The 26,784-nt window shown below is 36.5% G+C and overlaps 1 protein-coding gene across 5 annotated transcripts in view; it reads left to right on the top strand.

The window, feature by feature from the left end:
- The window catches only part of iqsec1b (IQ motif and Sec7 domain ArfGEF 1b), a 202,894-nt gene that overhangs the window by 72,399 nt on the left and 103,711 nt on the right, over nucleotides 1-26,784 (top strand). The window contains exon 1 of one of the 5 annotated variants that reach the window (XM_088636887.1): nucleotides 26,136-26,266. The exons of the other annotated variants lie outside the window; for them this stretch is intronic. Coding sequence (XP_088493013.1) covers nucleotides 26,244-26,266 — 23 coding nt within the window. The 5' untranslated portion in view covers nucleotides 26,136-26,243. Of the gene's footprint in view, nucleotides 1-26,135; nucleotides 26,267-26,784 lie in introns of those variants that run through there. 5 annotated transcript variants of the gene reach the window in all.

Below are 26,784 nucleotides of genomic sequence, written 5' to 3'. Positions count from 1 at the left end.
TCAGTTTATTACAGTACTGAATTCTGAGAGAGCTGTTGTATTGACCTAGTATATTACATGTTTAGGAAAAGTGTGTTCTGCTTTGGTAAATTTAGACATACTGTAGATCCTGTGAACCAGTGAATTAAAATGGAACTTTGTGATTAGCTTATATTGATGTTGTTTTACCTGACAAAAACTAAATCATACTCTTCAGCTATGTGGTGGCCTTCCTGGGAAATGGTATGAGAGTAAAATAATGTCAACATTAAGGACAAAAGAATAGAATTAAAGTAAAACAAGCCTTCTGTTGATGTTCTATTGCACATTGTCTGTTGTACATTTACTGTAGCATTATAAAGCTTGCATATGTTGTGTTGCAAGCTGACTTTAAGTGCTGTTTTTCTCAACAACAGCTATTAGCTGAATCATCTCCAGTTCCCCTGCTATGATTTGGCCACATTTCAAGAGCTCTCATCACTGCTGGCTGTAAGACTGTTGTTCATGGTTTTGCATCCTTTTGTGTGAGGATGGTATCGATCAGAAAGGAATCAGTGTACTGATTAAGAAACAGATTCGTGTTTAAATTTAACTAGTTAAGCCGTTTGCTAATGGACTAAAATTGTTTTAGAATTTCATTGCATGATTTTTCCCTTGACTATGATGTCCAGGGTAGGAGTACAGGTAGATAATACAAAAGAAGTTTTCTAAAATGGTTTTCTTTTATTTGCTTCCTTGGCAAGGTGGATTTTAAAAGATTCTTTGAGCCAATTCATGGACAATGGGCAATTCATTTAGTTCTCCATTTCTCCAAAGCATATCTGTAATTATGCAAGAGGCATGTCAAACACTGATCCTGGGGGCTGCAATCTAGCATATCCACAGATTTTAAAATCACTCGCCCCTGAAGAACTTGCTGTAGAATTTCATAGAATTTGATTTGTGTGATCTGTACATGCTGAGAAAGATTGACACCGACACTGGTTGTGTGGAATATAGAGAAAGTATGTGACATTTCAGAGCACCTAGTAAGTGAGAATAACCAGTATCGAAAATAACCATTGTACTACTGTACAGTATATATTGATTTTTGTATATATATATACAGTACATTGTTACAGTACATATGCACAATTCTCTTTTAGACAGAGGGTCTAAAGTATAAAAGCTGCTTTTAAAAGTATGGGTGCAGAGCATAACAGAACACACTCAAAACACACAAAAACCACACTATGTAATAAAGCCTATTTTCATAACAAATTAAAACCCATTTCAAACCTTTGCGGAACTGCACTGTGACATTTTGCATCTCTATATGGCTAGGAGCAGTGGTTAGTCCTGTAGCCTTCATGCTTTCCAGTCCCTGGGAAGTTTGCAGTTTGGAAGGAAGACAGCAACAGCAGTTGTTGATCTGTTTAAAGTGTTGACTAGGGCATCAGTGATTCCAAACCATGTGCAGTGCACATTACCCATGTAGCACTGGATGCACACGACACTGGACTTGAGGTATGCCGGCAAGTTTATGAAATTCCTTTTAAATGCAAATTCACACTTCACTAGAGATGGGAAAAAAGGTGCAGTGAGGCAAGAAAATAGCATCCATATTGAATCAGATATATAAAACTGATAAGCAATCACCCAAAAGACTATGGGGCATTAAATATATTAGTTTTGCAGCATTATAAGATTTTGTTTTTCTAAGAGCTATTGTTTGCTTAAACACTTAACTGGTTCACAAAGCGCATACAGTATGCACCTAAGTGAAAAAATCATCAGGCATGTGAAAACATGAAATTATTAAATGTTTTCTTGCCATTCCATTTGCTAAAATACAGGCTATTTTATCTCCTCAAGGAGAGAGGAATACTAACTGTGAGTAATTGAAACTCCAGATGCAAAATCATACTAAAAAGCTGATTTGTACACTTCTATTTCTTCTATTTATTTGTACACTTCTATCTCAATAGTAATCTTTCATGCTGCTGTTTTATTATATTTATGCATATTAGATTATCTTCTTGTTCGTATTGTATGATATTGATGATATTGACAGAAATGTGGCTCTGCAGTATGTGTAGTTTACTGTACTGTATGTATTTTTATAAAAATCTAAAGTTAAATTCTAGCAGTTAGAAAGTACAATACAAGTTAGCTTTCTGTGCTGAAAAACTGGTGTGAGATATCTCAGATAATAAAGAATATGCTTTGTGCATGGAAGCTGAAATAGACTTATAAAGTGTATGGGTATTTTGTATTGATCTGTATTAATGCAGTACCTGTTGACCATACATCCCACTTTTACTCTACTCTTGACATTTAGGGCTCCAGCTATCTTAATATTATTATTAAGCAAGATACCTTTTAGAGAATCCACTGCTGCAAACCAGGTAACATAATGGAAAAGGGGTTGATTTAAATAGAAAGACAGCATGCTTGCTTGTTCAGATAAGCTACTATATACTATATTTTACATATCAAAATGCAAAGCTTATAAAGCTACAGGAAATTTAACTCAACTCATTTAATTAGAGTATTTTGAAAAGTGCTATTCTTTAATACCTGTAAATTAATATCAGTGTCAAGTCTGTTTCATTTTTTGGCAATTAGATGTGTACTGATTGGTGGAGATAAACTGAAAAGGCTAGTTGTGTTAATTTGAATTGTATGATGTACAACAACCTCTGAAGATGACCAGTTAACCAAGTCCTATTCTGTTTTAAGCAATTCCTATGTAAAATATATTTTAAAAAGGACACCAGTTTAAGTTAGAAGAAATCAAAAACAACTTATCCCTTATACTTTAAGAGCAATAAATTCACTTAATGTATATAAGGAAAATTACCAAAACTTTTTTGAAGCAGGCGCACAAAACAAAACATTTTTTTACAAACATGACAAATGTGAATTCATCATGCTGTTAACATTTGTTAAGATATTCAGGTGGGTAGCTGCGTCAGCATGCGTAGTCTGCAAAGGATCAATTAATATTAATAGGTTAATAGGATAATATATTATCCTATTAATAGGATAATAGGTTTATTCCATTCTGAAAACAGAAGAGAGAAAGCACAACGTTTCGACTGTGAAGACCTTTGTGAAGATATGTTTGGGGGATTTTGTCCTATGCACTTGCCTGTTCATTGGCCATGTGTCATCCCAGCTTATCCCAAAAATGTTCAGTGGGTCTTGTCTGGGTAGGACATCCACGGCATAGCTTTCAAATTCTCGTGTGCATTGCAGCTGGAATGTTATCATGTAAGGATGAGCCTGCAGAAAGGGCAGGAGACCCCAGTCGGTCATCGTAGTGCCATGCAGTCAAGTGGCTATCAATCCCTGCAAGTGGAGTTCTCTGGGTGGGGCACACTTGGGGCTCTCTTTCTCTTCACCTGTTGTATGCCACAACTGGCATATTTGTTCTGCATAGCAGCACCCCACATCTGATGGCCGTCAAGGTGGTCTACATAAATCTGAAATCTTTGCTTCATCTCTGCGGAGGACTGGGCTCCGGTGTTCACACCACCTCTTTGGGCTGCGTTGTACGAGCTCTGGTGGTGGTCGAGCCCCAGTGTGGTCGCGTGGTCCGCAGACGATGCCTGTTGCGCCGCCGCCTCCTCGCAGTTGGACTGCTGAGGCGTGGGTAGCAGCAACCTGGTGTGTCTGAAGCAGTTGAGCAGGCCGTGCGGAAATGAGTGTGAAGACGGAGCATGATGGTGTGTGGATTCTGGCAAGGTGGCATGGCGCAAGGACTCCCAGATTGTGGCCGACCATTGATGGGTTGTGTTGGTGGTGATATGCTGCCAGGTTAGACATTGCTGGCTGTGAATTCCCCAGATGGTAAGAAATAATTTGCATTTAATCAAGCCTCCAAGATATCAGTGGCATGAAGGCATTATTCTCTTTAAAAAGGGGGCATACTTGTTCCTTGTTGATGTGCACCAGGCTTGACATACGAGAAGTTAAATCATCTTATCTCCTGTGACCAACTTCTTACTAATTAGGTGATTAAGGGCTTATGTAATGTTCCAGTCAGTCATGATTGACTCAGTTACTGAAAATTATGCCAAAAATATTTAATCACTGTCCGAGATAAAAAATAAATATACATATGAAAATGGAATGTTATGTTGGTTTCGATGCGTTATATAGAATTGGTTCAATCAGTTTTTATTCTTCTTATTTAATAAAATCTTCAGATAACTGATCTTGTTGTGCCAGTTATACGATACTGGTAGGGTGCATTTGCCTGTAATTCAGTCCTGCAGCAACAAAATGGAAGTTAAGTCTTCAGTGAAATAATTGTAATTCAAACAATTATGATAGAATGGCATCTAGGTGGTGTATTTAAAGTCACAATAGTATTTTGGTGTTTACAGCTCCCTTGTTACAGACGTAACCACGGTTTTGTTGTAAAGACTACAAACTGAATTTTCGAGAGCCTGGTGTATAATCCCACATCTGTGATGTAGGTGCCTTAGTTGCTGCTGAAAATTGGGCCTTTAAGGGAAATAAGAGCACTGATGTACTGTACAGCAGTTTTAATTTTGCTTAATCCAGAGAAGTTAATAAATTTAAGAAGACATATAGACTGTAATGTTAAATGCAAAATCCTTTTTCTTTTCATTTCCAATGATTGGTATTTTCAACAACAAGAAATAGAGTAGTATTGCAAATTACTCAAACTCAAGAGCAAAGGTTACTACACTGTACTATCACATTAAGTCATATTAGACAGCCCTTTTCATAAACAGAACAAAGAGTTTAGATGATCTATAACTGCTTGGGAAATTTGTTCAAGTATCTTTATCAAATTGCACGTAATTAAATGAAACTCAAATTTGTTTTTTCTTACTGTACAGTGCATTACTTTCAAAGTAAATTTACCAACTGAAATGTGGGATTTAGGAGAGATGATATTACTGCAGTCATTTTGAATAAGAAGGCAGCCATGCATTACACTGGGAGTGTCAATCATTGAGAATATTTGTGATTATCTGCAAGCTTCAGTAGCTGTACAGTACTTTAACTTAAATGTAAAAAAAGAACACTTTCTCTGTGAACGTGAACTTTAATCAGATTTGCTCTTCTCTGAATGGTACTCTATAGGTACAGAGTGTATAATCTGTTTTTTCTCTTGTGTTTTATTGTTGTCAAAATTTATGTTTTCAGTTTTGCAGGGACTGGATCTCCTTTTCTGTAAGTAGGAAGGTTGTTGAAGTAAAATTTTAAAAAAGTTAGCAAAATAAGCAAAACGAATATTAAGTAAACCTTTGTTTCCTCTTGTTGGTGGACTTTTATTTTCCTGTTTTTCAGCAGAATTACAATGTTTTCTTCATTAGAACACAATTAGTTCCAACACCCTCAGTTCTGGAAATCATTATTGAGACAATACAAATACAATATGCATTTTCATAACATTTGTCATTAAATTGTCACTGCTTGTCGGGCAACTCATCGGTAAATACCACACTTTCTGGAGGTCTTCTTAAGCATAGCAAATGATTACATTGGGGGTATTTCAACATACAGGGAGCACTCTGGCTCCAGGAAAGGAAATATCATATGATTAGAGTCTGGAAACCCAAGGTTTAGTGAATGAAGCTACTCCTATCAATGGACTGGCATCCAGCTTCACTTTTCATCCAGTGCTCTTTGTAAGACTCTGAGGGAGTTTGTGGAACTGGCTCTTTATTTTGAACTCATGTCTTTTTGCTCAGCTACAGGCTATAGTTACTGTAGCGCTACCGAATGAATTCTCCTTGCTGACTCTGAGCTCTTCATCACCCTTCGGCACTTCTGAGAGCTCAATAAACTTCTGAGAAGGTACTCTTACATAGCCTCTGCATTATGAAATTGCAACTCACTTCTGAGACGTTTTGAAAAAATCTAGAAATCTTTTGTCAAATATTGTGATAAAATGCAATGAACACAAAATTCTTCTGGTAATTTCTGTAAATTTTATCGTAAATTTTATAGCGAATAACCATTTTCTATTGATTGCAGATAGTGAATTCACTACAATATGTAAGTAACAGACATTATACAGTTGGCTGCTACCTTTTAGTGTAGGAGAAATAATTGTCTGTTGAGCAATTAAATCTCACAGCTGGAAGCAGCACTTTCTCCAAAAAGTTCTGAAGACACCCGCCAGGGTTCACAGAGTGTGTGTATCAGACACCTGGATGTATTAGCATCTTAGTACAGTTAGTGTTTGTTGTAAGGTTCCCATAATTAAGATAACATAGAGGAAACTGTATTTCCACTGGGACTCACAAGCTGATCGATTGCATACTTCAGTGTGGTTAGCAATGAAAAGCTGCTGTCACCTTACAACCACCCTGCATGCAGTCTTCTTTGCCTTTGTTACTGATTGGATTTGTTTTCCCAGACAGTACATATTCTACTTTATGCTAGTTTTGTGCTGTTCCCTGTCTCAGTAGAGCAATATAATTTGGGTGGTGCAGTGGGTCTGTGGCTAAGGATCTGCGCCTGTGGCTGGAAGGTTGCCGGTTCAAATCCCTCGGCAAGCAGAGGAATCCTGAGCAAGGCCCTTAACCCCAACTGCTCAGTGGTTCTGTATAAACGGCTGACCCCAAGCTTCTCTTCCTGTCTGTGTGTCTGCAAAAAGACAAATTTCCTAATACAAGAAATTGTATATGGCCAATAAAGTGATCTTATCTTAATCACAGACTACTGGAAAAAAACTAGTTAACGATGTGTCATTTGTGTAAATTAATTAATGTCATGTGTGTAAAGATATTTGATAAGAGCAGAGCTTGTTTTCAGACAAGCCAGGTTTTTAGAAATACATATGGAACCAAAGGTTCATACAAAATGCATTTTACTGAATTTTGGGGCTTTAATGAAACAAAAAATACACTTTTGCTAGCTGTCAAGCAGTTCATTAATAAATAGCCCACTTCCCCGAGGTCTTCATAAGAATAGGCAGCGATACCATTGGTCAGATTTAAATATCCTGTACAGTAAGCTCCTGGGAAAGAAATCTCATCTGATAAGAGGAAAGAAATCAAAGATGGCCTCATGAAGGCAAAACAGATAGCAGTCCAACTTCACTATTCACTCAGTGCTGTACAGTATGTAAGTATGGTAGACTCTGAAGGAGAACCGTTGAGTTAAAGTGATCAAGGAAAAAAAACTCTCTCAAAGTTTCTCAGAGGAAATTCTCTGTGATAGACAATGATAATGTTGAAATCGTACAAAATGACCTTGCAGCAGGTGCAGCTGTTTATGTCTTCTGCAAGAACAGAATGACGGGTATTAAAACACAATGGTCTCGGTGGGCATGAAGTTACTCAGACACATCTGCCGAGGTGAGAGAAATAAAGCAAAAGATGAAACACAGGTGTCTGGAGGTCATAAAGGCACCAGAAGCTAGTTTCTTCAAATGGTATCCAACAACTGGTCCAGCATATGACAGTAGTGGTCAGTGTTTGTGTAGCCCTCTTTAAAATGATTTGTGGTCTTACCATGGACAGGTAGTACAAAATGAAGCAGGCAATTGTGTTATAGTGCTCAACTTATTCAAACGCACAGGTCAAACTTGTTTTTGACCATGATAGGCCTTGCTATTTTATTTGTCAAAATTCACTTGCTTCTTGGAGCATTTGCATACTGTATACTGCCACCACAGCAATGAAAGATGTCCAGTATATATGCAGTTCTTTATTTGCATGACATAGATAATGCTGTATTTTCCTGCATGCATTGCATTTTTTTCATTATTTGATATATGTACTTCTATATGTACTAATATATGTAATTTTACAGAGTGCTTAGGGTGTGGTGTCAGTTGCAGCAAAGCTGGGAGCAGTAGAGACCTTGAATCATTTCAGGCAGGCTTTGGTATCTGCTGCAAATGTGCCCAAGTACTAATGCTGCAGTCATCACTACATTTTCTCCTTACAGCCAAAGGCCTCGCTGACTGCTTTTCATTTTATATACAGTATTTCTCTGCTTGTCAATTTCTAGTATTTGCCTTAATGTCACTATCATCACAAAAAAAAAAAAACAATGCAGAATATAAAGCATGAAAGTCCTATTTAGGCATGGAAAACCTATTCGTAAATACTCAGTAAACAACACTGACCTTTGTGTCGGTCAAGTGACCCTACATTACTAGAAAGGCAGACTCATTTTCCTGCAAAAGGAATCCTGTCTCTGGATTGTTTGTCCTATTAAAATATGATAGTATTCATTTGAGCGGTACTGCTGGCATGATGCTACTGTATATACAGTATAATATATATTCTACATGTGTGTGTAACTGATGACCCCCCAAGAGAAGTTTAAATGAAGTGGCTTGTCAGCAGTACTGGCATCTCCTGGATGTAGTAGGGTACTTGGGAATGCCCTGGCAGGTCTTTTCTGTGGTTCGCCAACAGGAAAGTCCTCTTGTACGAACGGAGAAGAGGCAAAGCTAGTTCCGTAAGGAGCAAAGCGCAGCTGTGACTGGGAGCTCTTCAGACTGCAGGAAGGATAATATAGATTGTGATGAAAGAGACAGCTGCTGCCTGTGTCAGACTGCATCAGCACTGCATCCCAGATCCCCTGCACTACAGGGCGTTTGCACAATCACATAGATTTCATGGCCTGACCTTGGGCTATTACTTTTATTGTTGTGTACTGTAAGTGCATTTCAAATATAAATTCCAGTGCACTGTGCTAGCAGCACCATCTGATGGAAAAGTAATTTTGATATACTGTACAGTATATTAATTACTTCGTAATTCATGAAAATTCTGGCAGAGGTGTTAAAGATTTTGGATGTCTCCATGTGCCCACATGAGGTGGTTAAACTGCAACCAGTTTGAGAAGCACAGTACTGAGAACCTCATCTTTACTTGTTCAGTCCATCTGGATGTTACCCAACAACTAATAATTGCTTTTCTTAAGAGGCTGGTGAAAAACCATTGGGTACAAGTTTTGATTCCAGAGCTGATTTTGTTCATAATTGCTGTTAAGGGGCTGTGCTACAGATTCAGCCCCAGGTGGCTTTTTAATATATTTATATGTTTTTGAATTGAGGCTTATCATTTACGCTTGATTTAATCTAAAAAAAGTTTGTAACAGAAACAAGCATTCCCCCAAGAACATTCCAATTTTGTTTATATGTGATTTTCAGTCAATAACTTGCTTTAATGCTTATGGCAGATTGAGTAGGTGGTAGCAGACTCAGTTAATTAATAAACTGTGGAAATATTGTTTCCTTGGGTCTTCTGTAAAAATTCTGTAAAAGATGGTCACAAAATATTGAACTTATGTCTATTATGCATGTTATGTACAGTATCCTGCCTGTATAATGTATACTGTGTGTTTTATGAGCTCATAAAGTTTTATGAGCTTTACTGTATCCATGCAGTCATATAATACCGTACATGCGTACGTACATTAACCAAAAATATATTTGTGCAAATGGGAATTACAAGTAGTTTTAGATTCAGTGAGCACTAAATGCATACTCAAATAATTGTATTTGTGTCAAACTAGAGGAAAGCTAAACATCTAAAAAAGTATTTAACAAACAGGTGTTCTTGAAGAGCAAAGTACTTATCCTGGGTATTGGTTGTATTTTCTGAATTACATGTACATCAAGGGTTCCTACACACCTGATTCAATATTAATTTCCTTTATGTACTTTTTGGGATGCCCAAATTATTTACATTTATAATCCATTTATAACTGACCTCCAGAATACATATTTTGGTAATATATTTAATTTATGTTAAATCATTTGCGTATTTTGATAAGGAAATAAAGGTAAATAAAGGTATTTAATGTTATAAGATATGTGTGAACACATTAATTTATTTAGATTAGTCTAGAATTTAGCTTCAGCTAACTGGAGAGTATAAAGTTAAAGGTACTGTACAGTATGTGTTAAGGCGACTTAACATGAGGTACATTAGTATGAAAATGAATCCCAGCAGATATATGAATAACAGGTTTGTAATTAGGAGGTCCTCTTCCTGACTGAGTAAGTACAAGGTAGTGAATTGAATTTTAAGTGATTTAATTAGGTTTGGAACCTTTAATAATTCAACAGAAGTTGCCATAGTGCTATTTTTCCTCAATAACCCTGCTGCTTCCTTGATCACATCTATAGGAATAAATTGAGCAGTATTTATATTACTTTTAATATACAGACTGTGTATTAAGCTGAATATATCTAGATTTTTACTTTTAACCTGAGAAAGATTATGATAAAGGCTATATAAAATATTTGTGTAGAAAGAATTGATGCAAATTTCCTTTAATGATAAAAATGTCAACAATGCCATGGTCTTTCACCCAAATATTTATAACCTGTTAATATTTTGCTTATTTGATAAAAAGCATTAATCCTTTAGAAGAAGATTGAGTTTGCTTTCTAAAATGCGACTCTCCTGTGTAAAATCAAAATGATAGCAGGAAGTAAAATTCTGCCACAGCATGTGGTAATTAAAAAAAAACATGAATGATGTCTGTCTGTTCTCAGACATATGTGAATAGCATCAGCTAAACAGAATTGTTTCCTTTTTACTCATGGCAGACAGTATACAGTTCTTTATGTAGGCCAAGTATTAGTCTTACTTGGTTAGTCTTGCTTTCATACAACATGAGTGTGGGTCACTGAATATAATCATTTTATCAAGAAAATAGAAAAGACAAGAGTATTTTATGACATTAGGGGGAATTCATGAAGGGGATATAATAAAGCTGCAATATGCTGAATATTTACAGTATGCAGCAAGCTTTCATTTCAAATATCAAATAATGCTAGAGGACACTTTTAACTCTTCTTCAAACAACTCTTTAACAAAAACATATTTTACCCTAGGAAGGCTTGTCTTTGTCTTAAAGAAAGGAAACTCCTTCATATTTGACAAACTAAAGCTTATTAATAATGGAATCTATAAATAATGGAATACATCAATCGCTTTTTCAGACTTTTCAGAATATGTTTTGCATATTTAATGATTTACCAGCTTATAATATCAATGCATTAATTTAATAAAAACTTGAAATACGGCTTGCAACAAGTCAATTCATTAACCAATCAATGCTCAGAAGCACAGTTTATCCCAGATTCATTCATGACTTCCTCAAATACAGAATTATCAGCACTGAGGCTACAACAACAATTACTGTAAGTCAATTAACTGTAATTGTATAACTGTTTTAAACATCCAGTACATATAAGCTGATTATTAAGCTTGTAAAATAGTAATTTTGAGCTCCAAGGCCAAAGATATTGAAATAAATTTACCTTTAATAAACAAGGACAAGGAAACTACAGTATCAACAGTTAAAGGGAACTGTGAGATATCCCGAAATTGAGATATCTATTGACTTCAATGCAGCCATGACTTGCCAGTACTGGGCAGGAAAAAAGGAAAATAAACTTAAAATTCAAACTTAAATTGGTAAGTCAATACTGTGTAAGGATGTTATAGTGCATGGCAGTTGGTGCTATTGCCTCACAACTTTGAACCCTGTGTTTGACTACAATCCTGGGTTCCTTCTGTGTGGAGTGTGTGTGTGATCTCTTGTTCATGTGAGTTTTTTTCCAGGATGTGTCAGGTTTCTCTATCACCTTCCCAAAATGTGCTGACTAGGTTGATTGGTGTCTATAAATTGTCACTGTGTGTATGTGACCTACAATGAACTAGCATCCCATCCAGAATGCAGTTTCAGTTTGCACCCTATCGTTCCAAGATAGTCTTCAAATTACTGCCACCCTCAGCAGGAACAAGAAACATTCTACAGTAGGTTAGATAGCTTTTGTATTTCATTTTTCTAAGAAAAAGGTTTTACAGATTTTTACACAGTTTATGAGACACATTTTGTCAACAATTCTAATGATGTGCAAATAACAAAAAGCACCATTTCAGCTTTTCATGTAGAACAGCAACAGTGGTCTTGTTCATGACCAGAGACTTACTCCCTGTGTACTACAAGTCTTCTAAAGGAAATGAGATATTGCAAAAATAAAATGTATTTTGCAGCAGTTAATTTAAGTAATAACTGATTTTATGCACTCTAGCTGTAGAAATCATTTATATTGAATCACTGGTTCAATTGAAAAAATAATTGGATAAGGAAACAAAATCTAAGTTCATGAATATTTTTTGATGATTGTGAATTCCAGGTAGAATTGTGATTCATTTTAAGACTTAATTCCATTGACAATGTGGCTATGTATTATGTGAGGATACTGCAATTATGATAAGGTACAACAGAGTCAGACCTTGGTTCATGCTGCCATTGTTGTTTTTCAGAAGTAAACGTTTATACCAATAATGTTATAGGCGACTTCTTAAGACTGCTATTTACATACATACCAGTTAATACCTTTCAGTTTTACTTCATTTCTAAATCTTGAAATGAGGATCAAATTCCTCAAGAAGTCACTTATTCAATATCATTGTACCAAAGCATTTTGTAAATAGGTTCAAACTGTATGTGGCAGTCTGATGCGTTTTCTCAGGTTTGCTTAATCTGTACTGCCTGTGGTGACAAATTAATATGCTATTTCATCTGGAACCATGCAAAAACTGAATGAAATGTGTCAAAAGTAACCGAGGAGAAAACAGTGTGCGAGACTACTGTTTAACAAGTGTTCTTTGGCTAGTGGCAGTTTTACAGGAATAGTTGGGATTACCTTGTCATACAGGTATGTGCATGCGACTACATACAGTGGGCTGTAGAGCCAAAAGCACATTTAATGCTATGAGATTAAGGTCATTCCATTCAGACACTCTAGGTTAATAGCCACATTTCTGTAATTACAACCAGCATTTGAGCCTATATAACTGCTTCAAATAAACATTACTGTCATAATACAGTATATCAACTTCCAGAATAATGTAACAAAATTAAAATCAGATGTGATTGTTTAATACCCACTTGAAGGAGTGTACTGGGAGCGACAAAAGAAAGCTATTTACAGTGATCTGGGCAGCATGTGTATTAAATTGAGTGTGTCATTTATAAACAGGAGACTATTCTGGGACACCTAGAAGCCATTGTGGGACACCTTTCTCCAGCTGTGAGCTCCCTTTCTTTTTGATGACAGCAAATTGTGTTCTGCTCAGCAGCTTTCCTACAAAGAGCATTAGTGTGTGAGCTCTAAGCAAGATTTATCTACAGAATAAGCACTGCATGGCTGGCCATGTTGAGGGCCTTGAGCAAAAGTCCCAAGTCCATCACGAAAGCATGATCTGTATTGCTATCTGATCTACAGCAGCCTTTTACTAAGCAGCCTTTTGAGCGAGTCAAACAAATGGCCTGTATTAAGGTACTGTTGCACAGATGAAGTATTTAATGTGCTCTAAAACTGTTTTCTAAATTAAAGACACTTCACAGTCAGAAACTCTTTATTCTCTGTGTGTGATTTTTAATATTGTGCCCTATCAAAATGCAATCCTAAGGGGATTTACTGAATGAGACAAACCTGTAAAATACAATTGCAGAAAGTTCAATTGTACTGTATTTTCTTGTTCCACAGTGGAAGTATTCAAAGGTCAAGGTTTGAAGAACCTGACACATGTAAAGTTAAGAGACTGTAATGCTTATGCTTTAAGCCTACTCGTTCTGTCAGTTAAAAGTTATTTAAAAAATAAATAAAACTCTTGACAGATTCCCCCGCAGCATGGAATACAGTATTTAGCATGCGGAGTTGCAGCAATACTGAGGTGTGGAGTAACATTAACATTCTAACTGGCCTGTCAGCATGGGTGAATTGAAAGATAATGTTTAAATAAAACAGAGACAGTGATGCTGTTGCACAAAGAATTTGTCAGAATGACTCAGCATTAAATAGGATGTGTGGCCTTCTAAAATACTTGTTGCAACTACTTTTTCTTTTGCTGTTCCTGATGTGTTTAAAAGTGAATTGTTAAAAGTCCCATGCAGTGAGAAAATGTATTTCTTTGTGTATACATGACAGCGTTAGGAAATTGTGTTGTTTTTTTTTTTTTTCTCCTCGTCTGGCTTTGGTGGTCTTAAGAAAGAACATGTACACACTCCAGCGAAGCCCAAATATCAGAGATGCTATCGAATGTCCCTTGGGCAGAAAATCACAGCAGTCAATGGAGCAATTACTGAAGGGTTTCTTTGCCAGTGTGAAAGAAAAGCATTAGTTCTTTGACATAACCAGGATACATCAAACGATCTGGCAGTTCTCGGAGTAGGAGAGGCTCGGGCTGCTGCTGCACTCGTTACTTCAACATGTTTAAGTGTAGCACAAGGAAAGCTAAATCAAAACCCCTGGTTACCTTGGTGATGGGGTCTTGAGGGAGATGGCTTCCTTGATGAATAAAAGTGTGGAAATACCAAAGGTGGGGTGGTAGCTACTGTATAAAAACATGTATTATAAATAAAAAGAACAAACAGCATCTAAACAAACGGCATCTAACAGGAGGGCAGGAGAAAGATCTCCAGACACTGATTAATAAAAGTGAGCCACTGCATCTTCTTTTTGTAGTACTGGGCATGTACAGTAAGAGTCCTTGGGTTCTGAGATCCTGAGGTCTGAGGTCAGTGGTGTCCTGGAGAGCAGTGAATAGATGATCCATCAGAAAGAGAAGGTCTCCTGGCTTCACTTCTTGAGAAAGGACAGAAAGGACATGTTATTGTGGCTCGGATGTGGATGTCCATTATCGCTCAAATAAACCTAGAATAGGTGGGGAGTTTGTTTTTGAATATCTAAAAAAAAGTCTTAGCTGCGTTAAGTATAGCGTAGTTGTAGGGAACAAAATGTGTGCAGCTCAAAGGACTATTTTCTTTTTCATTTTTTGTCCCTTTCAAGTGTTGCCAGTTCTTTCTTCTTGTCTTTGAGCACCACAATTTTAAATGTGGTGGTAAGGCAGGTGGATTGTATATAAGAGAGTGCAAGGGTTATAGAAGTTCAGCTGCAGAAGTTTAAACCTATTACAGTATGTTTCATTCAGAACTGTAGCTCATGCTTCATTTTCCATGGAGTGCACTCAAGCTGGTCTGATGTTTTCAAATGTCAGTTTGGGGGTCAACTTGTGTTGGCTGCACAAATTGCATTTTTGAGTTTCCTGAGTTCTTTTATGAACTGGACAGCTCTCACTGATATTATTGCTAGAGGTTAGTGGGATATTACTAGTTGGCCACTGTAAACAGGTGATTACTGTAACATTGTGCTTTAGTCTGCTGTTGTAGCACTGCAAAACTGTAATCTATTGTACAAACAACAACGGACACTTTAGTTGAAAAAAAAACACTGCAGACAGTCTCATCTACTGTTGCTATGCAGTTCAGTGAGATTCATTATGTGTAGTGAAATCCTAAAGGCTAAATCTAGTTTTATTAATTGCTGTGTGGAAGAAAAACAGTGATAGTGGTGATCATTGTTATGTGGAAATCCAAGAAAAACATTATACTGATCATTCTGAATAGTTAGCAGATTTAAAAACCAAACACACACAATGCTGCAAAACACTTAACTGGGCTGTTCTTGGCAGTATATTGTAACTTCAGCTTGCTTGGCATAGTTGAAATGTTGGGAGCGATATACCTGTACGCTCACAGACTTAATACAGTATATCTGCACTAATGTAAAAATATTTTAAAACAAATGTTGTTCTTGTATGGAAAATGTTCAAATCAAACAAGACATTGCCATACTCATTATTTCCATCTGAAGAACAAAGTAACAAGAAGTGTGTCCTGTTTTATTAATTTTAGTGAAAATGAAATAGGTGAGGGCACTTTTTGACAACTGAGCTTAATAATTGCCCTTACAGATTCATCACAGTGCTCATCCATTGATCTGAGAGAGCCGCCCGAGTTCCTCTTGTCTACTGATAGGGCGGCGGGACCATGCTTGTGCACACTGAGCAGAAAAAGAGGGATTGTTTTTATTTATAGCATATTCTGGTGTCACATCTTGTTTGCCACCCTGATGGCCCCTGCTTGCTCGATTGTTCTGATTGGTGAGATCAGCGCCAGGAGAAGCTTTCTCCACTGAGCGCACTCCGTGGCAGGGCACTCATTGGCTGGGATTCAAGAAGAAAAAAGGCTTTATTCAAGTGGCCTGTCAGGGCAGCCTAACAAAATGACACCCCTGTAAGCGAACAGGACAGAGCAAACAAAGAAAAACACATTTCTGTGTTTATGTAAGGCATTGATTTTTGGTGAATAATGTGTTCAAAGAAAAACAGAGGAAGCCAAATTGGATTAAATAACTTATGGATTAAGTTGCTTGTGCTGGTGACCTTAAAACCTTTGCACACTCTTTTTCTGCTTTGCTTCAGCTGAGTATGATAAGGCAAATGACATTTGTTCTCCTACAGTAGTTTAACCTTAATTCTGCACAGATTTCTCTTTTACTGTGATAATGTTTCCCATATTGTTCTCTGGCTTCGCTTCCACAAAGGGCTAATTTCATGTGATGCAATGATGTAACTGCTTTTCTGCCTATGACCAAAATGAGAAGCTCAGAGCAGTACAGAGCAATTCCAATTTTCTGTACTTGTGAGCTATAGGGGATAAACCTGACATCTAGGCCCAACTTTGCATACCTGTAGTAGTGTTAGGTGAAAGTACATTATTCTTCCGAAGTCAGCCACTGTTCTTTGGCATTAAATACTAGTGTAAGGCTTTTGCTGATGAAGGTTGTCTAGGGAATGAGTCCTTTGAAGTAAAGGCATAGCAACCGTTTTCCAACTCATAGAAGCTATTGCGTATTAGCATACAAAGAGGATATTCTGCTCACCTCTAATATTGTCTTAAAGGGGAAATTCAGTCAAAAATCAAACATAAGACCAACTGCAGTTCCTAACGTTACTAGGTGACGGCCAGATATGTTCTTAACAGTTTGCTTTCTCAGGTTTGACAATATCACATTTTGACTGTACTATACTGTATGCTGTGTAAACGGACTACAAACATTTTATTCGTGTCTCATTTACTCATGATTAAAGCACTACTGTACATTTATGTACACCTATCCCATAGCAAAAGGTAGTAATATCGTATTTAGTAATCCAGAGCTGAAGATCCAGGGCTCAATGAATATGTATTGTCCATTTTGTTCTGTCTTGTATTGCACAAGATCGTTTGTCGACTTGCAGCCAAAAGCTTTATACTGTACAGTACATAGTTTTCTGCTGGCATGATTTAGTGTGTCCCTGGACTGTTCAATGGGCCAAGTGCATCAGCATACTATACGTCGGTACACGTACTGTATACAGTAAGTACGTCAAGAGCATCTCTTTCTATAAAGAATGGGATATTTTCTGAATATATGTGATGGTACTGTACATTTTCTGAAAGACTGCGCTAGTCTGGCAGTCTAGCAATCTGGAAGTACGGATTTGATTATTAAAAATGACCCAGTAGGTTCGAAACTACATTTCAGAATTTCTGTTTGTTGATCTTGAAGGAATACATTTCACCCTTTCACTGTGTGATCTGACAGCCATGAGTTTTTTCTTCAGCTAAATACTGTGCATTATCAGTGAGAGAACAGATCGCCGAAGACCTTAGACATTCAATAACATTAAATGGAACTAAATTGCAAGTTAAAAGTTGCTTTATGGTAAATGTGTGTAATAGCAGGCAATTATGTGCAAAAATACTGAAATGTGCAATACTAATACTATAATACTAAACACAAGGGAATAGAGAATTCTACATACTGTAGCTCCAAAAGAGTTGAAACAGTTTAATTTCTAATTTTCTGGAGTTATATTCCATTCATGTTTGTACAGTATATGCTGGGGTAATCATAAAACGTGTAATATTTTTTAGAAAAATAAAAGTGTATTACATTGACTTATGTATAGATAGTATACACTCGTCTATTTAGTTCGTATTTCTATATTTTTAAAATTTGCCAGTGACGTTACAGGGATTAGTGTCACGTTGTGACATGTGTTAAATGTGTACTTTTAGGATAGCATAGCATTCGGTAGAACTGAAATGTTGATCCTAAAAAAAAGCACTTGTTGATTTTAATTGATAAAATTATTACTAGGAATAATTATAATCGTATCATTATCATTTTTTAATCTTAAACCTCTTGTTTTCTAAACAGCACACGCTGGCATTTTGTGTCTTGTATGATTTGGCGTAACATTTCCTAGAAACTGAAATTTTGATCTCCAATATAATAAAACAAAGTTGTGTATTTTATTAATATTAATAGGAATCATCATCATTATATTATCTTATCTAGCTCTCTTATTTTACGAATAGGAAATACTGACATTATGTGCCTTGTAGTCTAATTTGAAATATACTGTAAGACCATGTATACTGTAATTGATTCCCGCGGCGAGATCAACACATTTTTTTATCAGAAATCTGTTTGGATGTATGGGAAGATAATTCTTGGATGCTGTGAAATGAACTAAAATAAGAAAAGATAAACATCAGAAAAAATTTACCATGGTTTAAATGCTATAGTGACTATCATCAAAATGGTACGGGAAAGATTCAATTATCGCTTTGATTGAAATCATTATATAGAAGATTTTTAGGCACACCATTTTTTTCAATCACATTTTCATTTAGGAAATGGTATTAATTTGCTTTCCTCTTTATGTTGTGTAACTGTTACGTCTTTTGTTAAGCAAGACTACTCATAACCAAGAATTTATTCGCGATCCAGCTGTTTTGCTTAGTTCTGGAAAGAATGTTGTCGTCTTTCAGCATAGAGATACTGCCCCCTGGTGGTACATATTTGAAAAAATAATAATTCCGTTCTACAGCTTTTTATTACTATTTAAGGATGACCCTTTGCTGTTTCTGATTTAGCAATTAAAGATGCTGCTGACAAGAGTTACAGCAACTAGGATATGCATTTGAACCCCCCTGCAAATTGTTACGCTTCACAATTACCTTTTGGCTTGGCCTCATGAACAACCTGATTTCATGCTCGAATTATTTTGAGAAAGAGAACCGAATAAGCTGTGAGGGGTTGAATGACTTCCTCTCATTGAAAGAAGAAAACATTCAAGCATATGGGACCGTTAAGTTGTCATGCTGGTATTTATTGGAATTCATTAGGCTTGTTTCTAGTTACTTTGCAAAGGAATTCAGCGTAGTTACTAGATAATTACAACTGCGCTGCATTCCAACAGAAGAAGAACAGCAAAAATAATAAAATCAAGCACCAGCTCACATTTGTAAGGGTACTAAAGGTTGCCAAAGCACATCAGATACCGGAGGGGACTTGTTTTATCCACAGTTCTCCTGTGTGAGGCACGATATTCATTCTATGCCTGGTGTGTCACTTCCCAATAGATCAGACAGAGAAGGACAGAGAAAATGCAGTGTCCTCAGGGGCTAGAGCTGGCAGCCCTGATCTTATGAACAGTGCCATGGGAGCTCTGACTGTGGGAAGGACAAGTGAACTATATTTAGGAGACCTGGTTGATTTAGGTTTTTAATTACAATGTTCTTTTAACAACTAGTACAGACATACGCTATAAAAGAATGAGACTGCTGTGAGTTTTCAGAGGCTCATAATTTATTTTCAAATCTGTGAATTGCAGGTTCATTTAAAGCAAATGAATAAAGATTATATCCATCCATTTTCTAACAGCTTCTTCCAGCTCAGAGTTGCGGGGGAAATGGAGCCTATCCCAACAAGCACAGGGCATAAGGCAGGACACCCTTTGGATGGGATGCCAGTCCATCACAGGGCAAACACACTCACACCTAGGGCCAACTTTCTGACAATTACATATTTATTAATTTATACTGCCAGACAGTGGTCTAAAGATGGAAAAATCCAGGAAATGTACAGATTCTAAAATGTTCTGAAGTGAATTATTTTACAATTCACAAAGTAGCTTCATTAAGTGGATTCTTTTCATACATTATGTTAGAGACCTTTCGAGATAACCATGAACGTTGCAATGAAAACATACTTTTTATACATTATGCCATAAATTACTGACAATGTTATCTAATCCCCAACCCGGCTTTGCTAAGAAAAACCTAGATGTGCCAACCTTTGCGCTATCATTCTTTTCATCATCATGATTTGCAATAGAGCCTCCAGCTTGCCCGCACAGCAGTTTTTCTCATCATCGTTATGGATAAGCCCACACTGAAGTGTTCCATACAGCAGACTGCATTCCTGCGGTGTCGCATGTTTCACATTTACATCAGTGGAAAGCTTTTGTTCTGACTTCAGGCATCACTGTGGTGGAGAAGCCGAAGAGAAAATGGGATGGGACACACTACAGTTTTTCTTTTTCGGCTGGTTTGTAAGATCCCCACATTGCTGCCTCAGTGGAATGTGCTATCGTTATTATTCAGTGCAGAGATAGCTTGTATTAGCAGCTGCCAGATGAGGGAGACAGTTGTCTACGGACCCCTGGGATATGTACTGCAGAGCAGTCAGCATAGTGATTATAGACAGCACTGCTACACACTGAAGAATTAAGCAGAAGGTAGATTTCAAACCTTGATACTAGGGAATAATTAAAGTTTAATCTCACTTTAATGATAGTCATTTACAACTGGTTTAAACAAAATCTGCAAAGTAAGTACAGTACAACTAGGCATAATGTCCATGTATTTAGTGTCTGTTGTTCTAAACAATTTAAGGAAAATATGCAGCTTTAAATTAGGAAAAAGTTGACACAACTCCTTGTATCATCACTATCGTAATATTTAGAATTGTCTTTTGCTTACTATAAAGATGTTTTAACTGTGTACACTGATCTATGCCTTACATGTGTATCTTATACTGTATGGGTTGAAAACAGATGTAAACTATGTAAAACATCACAGATATTTAACGTGGTTTTCCAAGCAAGGGAAATTAACTACTTTTATTTCACATTATGCATAATTTGTTGAATCTGCATTAAAAATACTCTTTGTTTTCTCTGACAAATGAGCTGGAAACATTTATCTTTTATATTTGAGTTATCAGTCTCCTGCAAAACTGAATGATGTGTGCGAATGTTGCATAATTCATGTGTAATTTTCTACAGAATTTGTTGGGAGATGTAAAAGACTTAATTCTGTTCAACATTGCAAGTCATACAACCTATGTTTTACATTTGTGAGTAGCCTTTCTTCCTGAGCTGAGGTTAAGGTTGAGAGCTGAGGCTGTTGGTGGTACTTACTTTTATATAATTGGTGGGAATAAGAGGGTCAGTGGTATACCCCACATGCTAAAGGTTAGATTAATTGATAGAGACAAAAAGTGGGCAAGTTCTATAAAGCTTTATAATGTTAAATCCTGACTTTCACTGCTCATTTTGTGGCACACAGTAGCTGCCGTGTCAGTGTTTGAAGCTGACCATGACTCAGTGGAGTATCAAAGTTCTGGTATCACCTGCATAGAAATGACCTAGATATTAAAGTGCATTGCTTTATACAGTATGTAGCACAGCTGACCTTAGGGTATCAGTTTAATTTCTGCCTTTGCTTTTACAAAACTTCTAAATGCATAATTAATATTCTTTTAATTGAAACAAGGGTGGTTGTGGACCATTTTGTAATATAGATGGGAGTATGGAAAACCTGCCATTTATCAGCTTTTCCTCATGTTTTTTTGTTTGGTTAAAATTTAAATAGTGATGCTGGCTGATTGTGAAATGTATTTGACTTGACACAATGAGTCGATTAATCTGATGGGTTGACTAGTTGGAGTCTGTCAATGTTTACGTCACTGAGATATCTTTCACTGTAAAATAACTTGAATGTTTCCAGAGAGAATTCCTAATTATTCTTGCATTTAAGTCCCCTTCTATATTAGGAAAAAGAGGTTAGACTTTTTCATGTTATGCAGCACTTAAATTCAACAGGACTGTTTTGGCTGATGAAATGTAATGCCAGGGTTTGGATTGAGAGTAAAAAAAATCAGAATGGCTAAGTTATAGTATTTTAAATCATCCTATTCCAGACAGTGCTTCTATTATGTTGCAGCGATGTCTGTGTGAATAATTCTACTCAGTTCTTCTTAATTTGCTAACTTGGAAATGAGATATGCCAGAAATTAATGAAAGGGAAACTTAACAGCGCAACTGTTCTGGAATATATTTTCAGAATGCGTTAAAGACTACAGTACTGTTGCACAATTTGTTTTTACCATCTTGTAATATCATTGAGCAATTTGTCTTGAAGATTTTGTAAGCCTTTCATTTTATTAAACAGTTCTATGCATTTATATGGCATTTTATTATCAATTCTTGAAAAAATATTTGTATTTGAATAAATCTGTATTGTATAACCACAGGTATTACTGTACAAGCTCAATTTTAAACACCCCCCTAAAAATAAGACAATAACATAATACATCTGAGTACAGTCCCAGTTAGACATGGGAGGTGTTTGATTGAACTTAGTTTTGAGATGCTTTAGGCTTCAAAATGTTTTTCATTTCACTGTAATATGCTCATTGTTGCAAAAGGACATAATCACTTTGTAGAAGACATAATAGGGATCTACATTAATAAAGGCTTCTCCTTCATATCAGTATTAACAGATTCAGAGTGTTGGATTCTTTTATGTATTTTTCGTGTCCTTTATTCATTTCCAAAGAAATGTATATTTGCACATTCTTAGTATGTTTTTTTTAAAGCATTTTTCTTCTGGAGGGAAAAAAACACACGGTGTTGTCACCTGTTCAAGTATCTTAAACCTATAATAACATATGCTGGAAGCATTACATTATTATGAAGGTAATAGGGTAAGGTAGTAAACTTCAGTGGGACCGACAACTTTAATGTTAACATGGCTGTTACAGCAATAAAAATTAAATGTTTTTGACATGGGAAAGTCCAAACTCCATAGTCTGGACTATAGTCAAGTGTCTTATTTTGTTAATGGTTATTACAAATTGACTACCACTATTGGTCGAGGACGGAACCCTATACACACTGCTGTTTTTTTAAATACTGCATTCCATTTAAATTTTATTTTTCAATAAAATGAATGCAATAAGCTGTAATGCATATCACACTTTCCTTTTCAACCAGTAAAGATATAATAAAAGTATGAATAGCTTTTACTGCTTTCCATTGAATTGCATACACTATTCTTGAGCAGTGCTATAATTTCTTCAATGTTTGTGCTGTGTTGGTTCAACCTGAGCATTACAAAAGACATGTTAACTGGATGTTTGCTGATTTGATTGGTAGTATTGATTGGAAATATGTCTTAATGTTGTAGGCCTGGAATTCAGATAAGTGTCTGTTTTTGCTGCTGTTGTCTCTATGCTGATTCCGTTTTTTTTCCTGGAATAAAATTCCAAACTATAGTGTAGATTACTCAATAAAAGCGTGGCATTTTATTTTTTTTTCTTGCTTTAAGGGATAAAAAATTACCGAAGCTTGAACTGATCAGTATGCACTCCTTGCAGTGTATGAATTCAAGCTACCGGGAGAGCTGTTGGCAAGCGTTCAGAGCAGCATATTGCCAAAATCGATGCTCAGTTTAACGGATCCAGCCCTTCTTAATTTTTCCAGAACACTAAGTTGAGCAACAGGATGCTTAGGCACTATGGAAAGGTCATGCAACACATGCTGCACTGCTTATATGAAAATAATAGCAAAACAAGTTAATCATGACCTACGCCTAATAAAATCTCCTTTGAAGGAATGCGTCCCATTGCTTTCATGGTGATAAGTACTCTGGGGCTTGTGATGTGGTCAGAACCACTACCCCCTGCAGAATGTGAGTGAAATGGACAATTATTTGCTTGATGTACAATAAAAATATTGCCAGAATCCTGAGATGTAGAGCAATTTGTCAAATTGACATGCAGAGCGCTCAGACTACAGTATATTCTTCTGCCTGTGTGCAGACTACAAACAGTTAGATTGCTGTGCTGTTGATTCTAAAGGCAAAACAAAGGGCTGAATAGCTACTGTATATGTGTTTTCTTGGCAATGGGAAATAGTTTGAAATGTCATGCATTTCCAAATTACATTAACCTTACAGTTTTATTCCTCTTTATCAGTATTTAAATAAATGCAGTTCTACTCACATGCCGTTTACAGTGTCTGTTTGGAGCTGGCTGAGTGCAAGTATTTATTATTTTTCATCCTGTTTTTAAAAATATTGATGGCAGGATTTCTTGAGTGCAAAAGTGCAGACACTTATATATTTATTTGTGTATAGTGAATATGAAGTGGTTTAGGTCAGTGCAGTTATAATTTCTTTCCTATTAATATTAACCATTATTATTGTGCAAGGCTACTGTTGGTTTTTTTTACAATTGTCTTTCAAAGCTGCTGGTTTATAATGGAGTTTAAAACTTACAATACTAGACTATAAGAATTTTTCACACTTAAGGATGGTAGTGTGGCTGTTACTGTTGCTGTCTCACAGCTCTTTGGACATGGGTTTGATTCAGGACATGGGCCTAGTTCATTAATCAACTGATTTCTTTGCACAGTGTCATTCCTGTATCTCCTTAAAACTCTGAGATGTTGGGTCTGGAAATACATAGCAATGGAGTGAGAACTGTGTTGCCTGAATTGGCATTTTTCATCACAGAACATTTACCTTGATAAGAGCAAATTCTAGTTATTAGACAATCATGGTTGCATTAACACATGTATAACTCTGTAAATTTGTCCCAGACTTTCACTCTCTCTCTAAAGGTTAAAGAGACTTTACATTCCACACATTCCCAGACCATACTCAAACATTTCCACTGTATTCCTCTGTTAATCAAATCATACTGTACATTATGTGAGTGAGCTTTGTTTAAAAGAGGAAACAATTACTGACCATGACACTTCTCTTATTTAAATAACACACCCTGTTACCGAAAGAGAATAGAAACAGATCCCATTCCACACTAATCAAGAGCACAGTGTCTTAATTGGAAACAGCCATAACTTTATGTGGTGATGCAATCTGGGCAAGGTTTAGTGTGTGACTGGAAAAAAGCTTTCTTTCCAAAGACTTAGAGAGTCTGAGGTCACATACAGTCCTATATAATGTTTTGCCTGGAAGCTGAAAAACAAATAAGCAAAGGGTTGTTCTTAAAATCAAACCTAGTACTGTTTACACACGTCTTAGTTGGTCCCAGTCTGAGTTGTTCTTTCTAATAAACAAACCTATTTGGTTGAGGTTGGGTAAGTAAGGTTGGTGCCAACTGTTACTATGGAGATTCTTCATCCCACAGCTCCTGTTATCAGGTGACAGGTGCTATTACTAGCCAGTCCCTGAGACTGTTGTGTATACTAGTGTTAATCAAAACAATGCAACAGACGGTACAGAACTTCACTCCAAAGACACAGACAGGATTTTGTATTAATATCTCCAGCAATTTGTTTTTAAAGACACAAGAAAAGATACAAAATAGCAGATCCCAAAGAGCACACAGCACATGCGATTTCAAGATATTGACTAGGTCTTTTAAGGTCTTCACCTGTGCAGTCAGTAACATTAATAGACATTATATTGTTTGTATTGCTCTTTATTAATGGCAAGATGAAATTTCTGAATGAAATATTCATATTACATCATTTGTAATATCATGGACTTGGCAAGACGGTTGATTTGCTTTGTTTTTATTGATTTTTACACGTCTGTTTGTTGCCAAACGACCACTTTCTTTGTACATGTTAAAGTGACTTATGTAATAAATATTACAACACTTAATATATTAGCAAAATTATTATTTAAATGAGAAAGCAACTGTCAGCTTCCAAAACTTAATTACTGTGATCTCTATACCTGCCCAGCTATTTGCTCAATACTTCATTAGTCCTAAATGCCTCATCAGTTCAAAATGTGGTAGGGAGCAATACATTGATTTCATCACAGAGTAAAGAGAATGGGAAACACATCCTGCTGTTTCCATGGAGACCTCTGGACCAATCATCTTTCATTGCCGTGGACTGTACTACAGCAACCAGAAAAGAGGTAGCAAACAGAGATCAAAGATAATCCTCTGCACATATCAATAAACCACACAAACATGGAAGTAAGGTACTTCAGAATAGTAAGGGGAAATGTATATCTTGTGACAGCAATTTGCAATGCAGTGATTTCAGTACAGCATTTCGAAATGAGGTGTCGTGTTATCATGCTGAACGTAGACACTCAAGGCTGTGTGTTATGATACACAACCCCTGCTTGCTTGGGTGCTGCTGATGCAATGTGTGATGCTGGTTACATCACAGACTCATCAGGGCATGTTGTCCTATTGTGACCAAGCTTGAATGAACATGAGAAGCCTGTGAATGTGATATTGCGCTTCTCAATTCTGTGCGACCTCAGAATCACAGACCAAACACAACCCCAGATTTACAATGGCTTGCAGACGGTATCATTTGTGAGTACCTGTTTGAATCTTATAGCCTGCCGCGAGGTTGGAGGGGAAGGACATTGGGGCTATGCTGATTTTGTTGCAGGTCAAGCAAAGGAAAGTCTGTTTTGGGTGTTTGGGGGTACAGGGGTCATTTTTCCTGTTTTGTAATGCTGGTATGTTTCTGCAGCCTCTGTGACTTAAGGACACACTCGCTTAATTTTGCAGTGATGTGCATTTCTTGGATAAGCTCTTTGAAGTTTTTGTGACTTGCAGGGCATTTTTTTTGCGAACAAGCATGATGCGTATCCCAATTACTCAGCTGAAGTAGTTCTGCGTGTGGTCTAAAAATATATTAATTTCAAAATTGTTGTCTAAAAACATAAACATGTTGAGCATTGTGATTAGATGTTGTCTCAGAAAAAAAAAGACAGGGATTGTGGTAGAGGAAGGACACAGTCTTGGCTTTAGAAAAAAGAGCAAGTAGCCCTGTAAAAATGTATGTCTTGTATATCAGAGATTACTGCTGAAATCAATATCTGAAC

Source organism: Lepisosteus platostomus, chromosome 6, assembly GCF_059453375.1.
Source record: "Lepisosteus platostomus isolate fLepPlt1 chromosome 6, fLepPlt1.hap1, whole genome shotgun sequence".
Taxonomy (NCBI): Eukaryota; Metazoa; Chordata; class Actinopteri; order Semionotiformes; family Lepisosteidae; genus Lepisosteus; species Lepisosteus platostomus.
This window is presented reverse-complemented; position numbering and strand designations above follow the sequence as displayed.